The following is a 10,280-nucleotide window of genomic DNA, read 5'->3' on the forward strand; positions in this document are numbered from 1 at the left end:
CTCCACACACACACACACTCTCTTTCTTTTTTCTTCTACACACACTGGACTGAATCTCTTCCTTCTCTCTCTCTCCTCACCTCGTTTGACCGCTAGTCTTACTGATATACTGACATTTCCTCCATTTTCCTTTCTCTTTCCGGCAGCCTCTAATTTGAGCTCTCTTTCTCTCTCAGTGAACTCATTAATGAGCTTGTTTATGTATCAACTCACTGCCCGTGATAAGTTACTAGATATTATTACGACTTCAGAACAGAATACTCTCATTTTTTAGATCTCCAGTTCTTCAAGATTCCCATAAGCTTTCTGTGATATATATTATGCTGAAATGGAAAAACCCACCAGAAATAGGAGCATGCAGCTCTCAGTTATATTCAAGATTTGATTTTTATCTTTACTTGAGGTGGTTTTCGTCGAGAGTGATTGAAAACTAGCTGACGGGTTATATCTATATACCCCTCCGAATTCAAGGAAACATTCTTCTCCTTGGGAAATGGCTGAGGCAGCTGACGGGAAAGCAATGCCGGAGTCGGAGAAGAAGAAAGAGCAGAGCCTGCCGTTCTATCAGCTTTTTTCATTTGCAGATAAATATGACATTATTCTGATGATATCCGGAAGCCTTGGTGCTATCATTCACGGGTCTTCAATGCCTGTTTTCTTTTTGCTTTTTGGTGAAATGGTCAATGGTTTTGGCAAAAACCAAATGGATTTGCACAAGATGACCCATGAAGTTGCCAAGGTTTGCTTTCGTGAATTGTTTATTGTTTATGCATAACAATCTTTACTGTGTTAATTAGATCTGACGGTTCATATTTGTGTCGTTTGATGCAGTATGCTCTGTATTTCGTGTATCTGGGATTGGTGGTGTGCTTCTCATCTTACGCAGGTGGGATTTGTGATCTGGGCTCTCTTGATTTTGTTTCCAGCATTTTTGTTATTATAGTCTATAATTAAAGAACTAGTCTTTTGGTAGTATTATAATCAAGTTTTTCATTTCATTGCGTTCATACTGTGTTCGGCCAGTTCACTACGGATCAGTCGCACGTGGTCCGTGGACCGTCTCTTTGTCTTGATCCTATCACCTGTCAATTTCCCCAAAATATTTCCCTATTTTATATTATTCCACCACACATCTCCATCAGTGCTGATACTTCAGAATTTAACATTTTCCCTTAGTTAAAACTTTGTTCTTTTTCAGCAAAATTGTTTGGTATTTTTGCGCTCTTACTTTTATCTTTCTTGAGGGTTAAAACTTAAAATTGAACATTATGCCATGTAAAAGCAGAGATTGCATGTTGGATGTACACTGGGGAGAGGCAAGTGGGTGCATTGAGGAAGAAGTATTTGGAAGCGGTATTGAAACAGGACGTGGGATTCTTTGATACGGATGCAAGAACTGGAGATATTGTTTTCAGTGTCTCCACAGATACTCTGCTTGTACAAGATGCCATCAGCGAGAAGGTCTGTTCTGTTTTCCCTCTCTTCTGATCTGCTACTCCGCATTTTCATTGTTTAATCTCTCTCTCACACACAGACCTCAACGATCACATGGTGTGAGAATTACTGTGTTTTCTGACGGTAAATTGGTATAATCTGCTAGTGGACAATTCTTGCATTAAAGAAGGAAAATTTATGATATGAAGGGGCATTGATGGCCATCAATGCGGGCCCCAAGTACAAATTTCTCACATCTCAATTTATAGCTCATGTTAGAGGAAACTTAGTTAACCTTTACTGCTGCCATCTTTTTCTGCTAGTTGGTTTTTGACTTGGGTTCACTTTAATCACTGTAGACACTCGGATTAAATTGTATGCGTTAATGACTGGGTTTTGTTTAGCTCCAAGTTACAATGATCTTGGGTTTAAAGACTTCTAGCTCATTTATCAGTTGTGCTTTTTAATTTTTTAAATTTTCGATGAAGTTTTGTTGCAAGTAATCTTTGTATTTGGATTCTCTAGGTTGGTAATTTCATTCATTATCTTTCGACATTTTTGGCGGGACTGGTGGTTGGTTTTGTGTCAGCATGGAGGCTAGCTCTACTCAGTGTGGCTGTGATTCCTGGAATTGCCTTTGCTGGCGGTTTATATGCTTATACTCTCACCGGACTCACCTCCAAAAGTCGTGAATCATATGCAAATGCTGGTATAATTGCTGAGCAGGTGAGCTTGGGGCAAAACGATTGTTCTTAATTATTATTTATAATCCTTTATTGGTTAGAAGCTATTTTCCTTTTATGACATCTTAATTTAGAAGGTAGGTTCACTAGAGTAATTGAGTCCTCTATATGCACTACTAATGATTAAATAATGCTGTAGTTAGCATGCGGCTGGAAAACCTCTTTGCCTTTCTTGTCCTCCTTTTCACTTTTCTAATTTTGGGTGAAGGTGTCTCCATCTCCAGGATATGATATTCTTTTTTTTTTCCTTAAGAAAAGTCTAAGTGCAGTGGGTAACTTATTACTGCGTATGTATTAGAATTTCACCAACTTCTTTGCTCCCAGTAGCTGCTATATTGACTGGAAGATTTTGTTCGTATGACAATGCCAGTTAAAAATGATCCTGACAGCTGACAGAGTTGAGAATTAACTATTTGAATAGTCTCTTGACTAATGAAATCTTATCCGAATTATTTCATAAATCACGTTTCAAACTAATATTTTTTCTGGTAATGCAGTCGATTGCACAAGTTAGGACAGTATACTCATATGTTGGTGAGAGCAAAGCCCTCAGTGCATATTCAGATCTAATACAAAATACACTAAAGCTGGGATATAAGGCTGGAATGGCTAAAGGGCTGGGATTAGGATGTACTTATGGTATAGCATGCATGTCATGGGCTCTTGTTTTCTGGTACGCGGGTGTTTTCATCAGAAATGGACAAACAGATGGTGGGAAGGCATTTACTGCTATTTTCTCTGCCATTGTCGGTGGCATGTAAGATATGATGCTATAAACTCTTCCTTCATTCTTCAGCCAATAGATAAAGGGATATCGAGGTTCTGATAATTTCATTTCTACAGGAGCTTAGGTCAGTCATTTTCTAATCTTGGGGCATTCAGCAAAGGTAAAGCTGCTGGATACAAGTTGATGGAAATCATCAAGCAAAAACCAACAATAGTTCAAGATGCATCATCAGATGCAAAGTGCCTGGCTGATGTCCATGGAAACATTGAGTTCAAAAATGTAACTTTTAGCTATCCATCTAGACCTGATGTCATCATCTTCAGAGATTTTTCCATCTTCTTCCCTGCTGGAAAAACTGTTGCCGTAGTAGGTGGTAGTGGTTCTGGAAAAAGCACTGTCGTCTCATTGATAGAAAGATTTTATGATCCTAATCAGGGTAACTAAAAAGCTTCATTCCACTTTGAATTGGAGTAACCAAAATTGTGATTTAAACTAAATGTTCTGATGTCATTGAAATGGACAGGAGAAATTTTGCTAGACAATGTTGATATAAAGACACTGCAGCTGAGATGGTTGCGCAATCAGATTGGTCTGGTGAACCAAGAGCCTGCACTCTTTGCGACCACGATACTTGAGAACATTCTCTATGGAAAGCCTGATGCAACCATGGCGGAAGTGGAAGCTGCCGCCTCTGCTGCTAATGCTCATAGCTTTATCACCTTGCTTCCTATCGGATACAACACTCAGGTTGGCTTTGTTTGCAGTTTCCTTTACCTAGTTGTAGATATAAGTAGGCTCCAGCAATGGTTGTGAGTATTTTGCTGATTAGAGTTGACATTTTCATTCAACAACATAGCCATTTTGGCATTCAGGCGATTCTATCTGTTTCTAAGTTGATTTTTGTGCTAAATTAACCTGCCAAATCAAAATCCAGGTTGGAGAACGTGGTGTCCAACTGTCTGGTGGCCAGAAGCAGAGAATAGCTATCGCAAGAGCTATGCTGAAGAACCCGAAGATACTTCTTCTTGATGAAGCAACTAGTGCCCTAGATGCAAGTTCGGAAAGCATCGTTCAGGAGGCTCTAGATCGCCTGATGGTTGGGAGAACTACAGTAGTTGTAGCACATCGGCTATCAACAATAAGAAATGTTGATTGCATTGCAGTTATACAGCAAGGACAAGTTGTTGAAACTGGAACACATGAAGAACTAATTGCCAAAGCCGGTGCATATGCATCCTTAATCAGATTCCAGGAAATGATAGGGAATAGAGATCTTTCAAATCCTTCGACTCGTCGTACACGCTCATCACGCCTTAGTCATTCATTATCGACAAAGTCTCTTAGCCTCCGTTCTGGGAGTTTGAGAAACTTGAGCTATTCTTACAGCACAGGTGCTGATGGTCGATTGGAGATGGTATCAAACGCTGAAACAGATAGAAAAAATCCAGCCCCCGCTGGTTACTTCTGCCGGCTTCTTAAACTAAATGCTCCTGAATGGCCTTATTCAATCATGGGAGCCATAGGATCTATTCTTTCTGGGTTCATTGGCCCAACCTTTGCCATTGTGATGAGTAATATGATTGAGGTATTCTACTACCGAAATCCTGCTGCCATGGAGCGAAAGACGAAGGAGTATGTTTTCATTTATATTGGAGCTGGTCTTTATGCTGTTGTTGCATATCTGATTCAGCACTACTTCTTCAGTATCATGGGCGAGAACCTTACCACAAGAGTTAGAAGAATGATGCTTGCAGGTGAAATACCGATCTTTACGTGGCATTCTTGCTAGCCAGTTCAAGCTCATGATCACAGCACAAAGTTAATGCACGATAATTTTGTTAAGAAAGCTTGATGTTTCACAAGATTATGAAGGATATTCCTTTTTTTCCTCATAATCCATGCAAATTAATTCTTATAAAAAATTTATATTAACTATTTTGCTCATTTCAGCAATTTTGAGGAATGAAGTCGGATGGTTCGATGAGGAAGAGAACAATTCAAGCCTCCTTGCAGCCCGCCTGGCTACCGATGCTGCGGACGTAAAATCAGCTATTGCCGAGAGGATATCCGTGATACTGCAGAACATGACTTCCCTTCTCACTTCTTTCATAGTTGCTTTCATAGTTGAGTGGAGGGTTTCACTGCTTATACTGGCTACCTTCCCTCTTCTTGTCCTCGCAAACTTTGCTCAGGTAAAACCCTTAATCTTTCACTTGTCCAATTATACTGATACTATGTTGGCGTTGAAGTTACTTTTCACTTGGGACAAGGGTGATCTGGTAATTGCACATTAAAAGTTGTCCTATCGAATTTAAACACTGCAGTAAGGTTTTGAATCTTGGAATCCAACTTCACAGTTCCCTTGGCACTACAAGACAAGAACGTAAATACAACACTGCACCACGCTGCTGCACCCTTGTTTCTTTAAATCTGCTGTTTGACTCCTTGAAATTTACATAGTATGAAGTGATGATACAAGAATTTTGTATATTATATTACCTAGCCCTCGGAAAAAGTATGTAAAGATTCTATTATCTCGACAACTTCAAAGACACTGAGAAGAGTAATATCTATTTATCACTGTCATTCTTAATGCCCATATTTTAATACCAAGTACCAAATTTTAATAGGGCTAAAGCTTTTCACCTCCTCTGACACTGCATTGCAGTGAGCCTGATATTTTTGGGACCCCAAGTAGATGAGACAGATGTCAGGGTTTGAATATGGGGTTGATTGGAAATTTACTGTCTTCCAGTCCACTAGATAATTCATGACAGAGATTCTCGTCCCGTGATGACTTTGTATATCATGATTCCAATATATTTTATATCTTTATATTTTCTCTTTTCTTTTAGAGGGGTGTCAGGGTATTGCTAGTCCAGATGGCATTTTTCACATCCTTTGGCGTTCTTGGATTCTAAATAATACCTGTGGTTACGGCACGTTACACACTAGAAATTATGATGCTAGGAGTATTGTGAATGCTATATCTATAGTCAGATGAATTTTCATTGTGAGGAGTGCCTGAAACATGTTTCCAGGTTTAGATGCTTGAAATGTTTAAGTAACATAGCTATATAGATATGGGAGCAAAGAACAGGGTTGGGAATTAATTAAGAATGTAAAACAACTCAACAAATTCATTGTTGGTATCAGAAAATGATATGTTGAGCCGCTATGTGCATGACAGTGATCAGTAATGCTTTTGAGAAAATTACTCTATTTGTTCCATGTGCACAGTGCCCTGACAATTATGTTACATTTGAATGTTGCAGCAACTCTCTCTCAAAGGGTTTGCAGGAGACACGGCTAAGGCTCATGCAAAAACTAGCATGATAGCAGGGGAAGGAGTGAGCAACATTAGAACTGTAGCAGCATTCAACGCTCAAGATAAAATCCTCTCATTGTTTTGCCATGAACTCCGTGTCCCCCAACGTCGAAGTCTCTGCCGCAGCCAATGTTCCGGTTTTCTATTTGGTCTCTCGCAGCTTGCTCTTTATGCATCTGAGGCCTTTATTCTCTGGTACGGTGCCCACCTCGTCAGCAAAGGTGCTTCGACGTTCTCAAAGGTCATTAAGGTGTTTGTAGTCTTAGTCATCACAGCAAATTCAGTTGCTGAAACAGTAAGCCTCGCTCCTGAAATTATTAGGGGTGGAGAAGCTGTTGGCTCAGTATTCTCAATTCTTGATCGGCCCACAAGGATCGACCCTGATGAACCTGAAGCAGAGCCTGTTGAATCAATTCGTGGTGAGATTGAGCTACGTCATGTGGACTTTGCTTACCCATCACGGCCGGATGTAATGGTGTTTAAGGACTTCAGCCTAAGAATTCGAGCAGGGCAGAGCCAAGCCCTAGTTGGTGCCAGCGGATCAGGGAAGAGCTCCGTTATAGTGCTGATAGAAAGATTTTATGATCCTATTGCTGGAAAAGTTATGATAGATGGAAAAGACATTAGGAGATTGAACTTGAAGTCTCTTCGGCTGAAAATCGGTTTGGTCCAGCAAGAGCCCGCACTCTTTGCAGCCAGCATTTTTGACAACATTGCTTATGGGAAAGATGGGGCGACTGAAGCCGAGGTAATAGAAGCAGCAAGAGCAGCAAACGTGCACACATTTGTCAGCGGATTGCCCGAGGGATACAAAACCACAGTTGGTGAAAGAGGCGTTCAACTATCAGGAGGGCAAAAACAACGCATTGCAATTGCACGGGCCGTTCTTAAGGACCCATCAATCCTTCTACTCGATGAGGCAACAAGCGCCCTCGACGCGGAATCAGAATGCGTGCTACAAGAAGCACTAGAAAGGCTAATGAGAGGGCGGACCACCGTTCTCATAGCCCACCGATTATCCACCATACGCGGGGTCAACAGCATTGGTGTGGTTCAAGATGGACGCATTGTGGAACAAGGGAGCCACGGCGAGCTAATCAGCCGGCCGGAGGGCGCGTATTCGAGGCTATTGCAACTGCAACATCATCGTGTATGAAGAATGATAATATGATAAAGAAAAAAGATCAGTATGGGCCCATTAACCATTGTTTTGATATCTTTTTGTATGATGGTGATAGTTGTAGATATTGGGATGGGAAGACCATAATTCAGCGTGTTGACTCCATTCCCAGTGGAGATTTGTGTGCTAAAAATATATAATAACTTGGATGCATGATCGTGAGCATGACGCTGTGTTTATCATCTTCTGGGCTCGAGGGGACATTGATTACCTTCTCTTTATAAGTCCAGATCCTTCTAACAAAGAGAAAAAAAAGCAAACACCTGATTTTTATGACTGAATTCTCCTTTGCCTTTTTCCCCGTTACATGTGCTTCTTCGTGTTCTTTCCAGGTTCTGGAAGACAGACAGCCACCTTTTTACAATCTTTGTGGCCGACACAAACTACTGGATAGTTACACAACAGCAAAGAGATCGATTAGACTCATCTCCTCTTTCTAATATATAATAATAATGGAAACACATTGATTGGAGCATATGGGCTTGAATTATTACCGGAACAAAGAAAGAACATGGGCATGGCCAATCAATCATCACACAAAAAAGTTAACGACTTTGAGCTAATATGTTCCTTTCCTCAGTGGAAAATTACGTAATTAACGTAGTTAGTGCAATAGAAAACTCAACTGGATCCTTTGTTTTGATCAGAGACATGGTGATGATGACGTATAAAAGCAGTATGTACAGTGTAAACCTGCCATCTCACCATAATTGAGATTGAAAGTTGAGTGGGTGAATGAGGGAGGTACAGTACAGCGAAAAGTGTGCACTTGTTTCCAAAAGCAACAGACAAGTTTGATAGCTCCAATTCCAAGTGATATTAGTAACTGCATTCATCAAATAAAGGAGGACACTACTTGCAAGAAACACATGAAAGCCACCAATCAGTGGATGGCAGCACACCACCTAGTAATTCAACTCACTTTTTTTTATTTAGAAATGATTCAACTGACTTGTTGGAAGATAATACCATAAAAGCAAAGGGTTTGTGAAGAAGATCTGCAAGCCTCAACAATTGGGTTGGAAATGAAGATTTAGGAAATTGGAGGGCCCAATGCCCCATCAAAAACTGGTTGATGAATCAGAAGCGTTGGATTCATTTTACATCTGTAAAGAGATAAATGATTAAAGCTCATGGTCCACCTGCGCCTGCTGCCTTTTTTCACATCAAACTTAGTTGCATACTTATTAATCCATCTCACTTCCCATTTGTTTAATAAAGCAGCAACAATCAGATCAATCAAACTCATATCCACCCATGTAATCTAATCTAATTATATTTTTTTTTTACAATAAATTATATTTTGCCATCCAACTATACTCGTTTTAATATCTTATCATTTAAATTTATTTTTATATCAACTTTGTAAAAAAACAATCATACACGACAACTCATACTCATTGATACATGTGTAAATAAATGAAGGGAAGGCAGATTTTAGTGTCTTTATTATGGTGATGGTGATGGTGATGGCAGCTGCAAAATTTGACTTTGTGAGTGGTCATAGATTTTTGCCTGTTACTATATTCCTCCAATTCTCCTTTCCATATTCTCTTGTTTTCTTCTGCTCAAATAATATATTACATCTTTTGCTTTCCTTATTACACAAATAATTCTTACCCATATCTAATTATTGGGTAAAATACAATTTGCTCTCTTAAATTATCTATCATGTAATAATTACCTCAAAACTAATAAATATAATACTTACCCTTTATAATTATATTTTTAGACAACCCTTATATTATATATATAGTTCAATTTTTTTCTAGTGATTTTTGCATTTTAGGTTTAATTAAAATTTTCTTAATTGAAAAGCATATCTTTTATTTATAATAAAATAAAATATAATTAGTAAGTTAAATAGTTTATTTTTTTTTTACAGATTCAAAGCTAATTAATAAATGAGTACAATAAATACCCTAAAAAAATTATGAAATTTTTTTATTAATTTGGTGATAAAATTAAGTTATGTATAATTAAAGTCGATCAAATTCGATCATTCATAATTATGTATAATTTAAAAAATAATTAATTACATAATAAATATTATACCATTATTAAGTAATCGATGAATTTTGACCGAAGTTGTCATGCGGAAAAAATTATCAGGTGTAGTGTATTTTTATGATATCAGGTAGGATACTTATCACTGTAACCAAGCGTAGCTTTTGGTGAAATTATATTCACGTGAGAAGCACGTGGCAGCTGGAACCGGACTGGATTGGAGGGAAATCCAACAAGAGACTGTCCTTTTAAGAGAGAAATAAATCCTGTGTCAATTGACCCACAAAGCCCATATTTTAGGCCCATCTCGATGTATTTTGATTCTTAATAAATATAATTCGATGGGCTCACCTTTTGTTTGGGCTTCACTGAATATGGATGAAGCTCGTGAGCCCAATGCAATATCTGGAGAAACCCAACCCAATTTTTATTCCTGTCATGGGGTTTCTGGAATTATTACATTTGGGTAATGGATGAATACTGTCTAAAATCTCATAAATAGATTGCTCATTGTTTGGTACAGATTGTGCATGGCATATATTGGACCCACATTTGAATTCTCAATTACTACATAAGAAAAAAAATAGTAAATCATGTGATATATATATATAAAAGAACTACTCGAATATATATCTGTCACTCTATTAATTAATGAAAGGACTACTCGAATAATTTGAATATAATTATATTTGTTGTTACAAAATATCTATTTATATATCAGAATCAAGTATTCAATTTTAGATGCATCGAGATCCTATCGTATCATGTCGGCATTCATATCACATAATAATATTCTCGATTGCAACATAATATATATATATATATTTAAATGGTCATAATTAAAATTGGTAGGTGCAGCAA

General features: G+C 38.2%; 1 protein-coding gene and 1 long non-coding RNA gene across 2 annotated transcripts; one reads left to right on the forward strand and one right to left on the reverse strand.

The window, feature by feature from the left end:
* LOC105177234 (ABC transporter B family member 19) lies at window positions 1-7,565 on the forward strand. The gene is made up of 10 exons (XM_011100305.3): window positions 1-739; window positions 832-886; window positions 1,286-1,461; window positions 1,960-2,160; window positions 2,675-2,934; window positions 3,021-3,340; window positions 3,428-3,651; window positions 3,839-4,658; window positions 4,855-5,096; window positions 6,180-7,565. Exons 1-10 carry the CDS (start codon window positions 494-496, stop codon window positions 7,386-7,388), a joined length of 3,753 nt encoding a protein of 1,250 aa, XP_011098607.1. The 5' UTR covers window positions 1-493; the 3' UTR covers window positions 7,389-7,565.
* LOC110013158 (uncharacterized) lies at window positions 6,018-8,780 on the reverse strand. Its single transcript, XR_002288314.2, has 2 exons — window positions 7,907-8,780; window positions 6,018-7,798 (listed from the first exon to the last, which is right to left on the reverse strand). It is a non-coding gene; the product is annotated as an uncharacterized LOC110013158 (long non-coding RNA).
* Between the last annotated feature and the right edge of the window lie 1,500 nt (window positions 8,781-10,280).

Source organism: Sesamum indicum, linkage group LG9, assembly GCF_026168435.1.
Source record: "Sesamum indicum cultivar Baizhima isolate 11 linkage group LG9, ASM2616843v1, whole genome shotgun sequence".
In the NCBI taxonomy this organism is placed as follows: Eukaryota; Viridiplantae; Streptophyta; class Magnoliopsida; order Lamiales; family Pedaliaceae; genus Sesamum; species Sesamum indicum.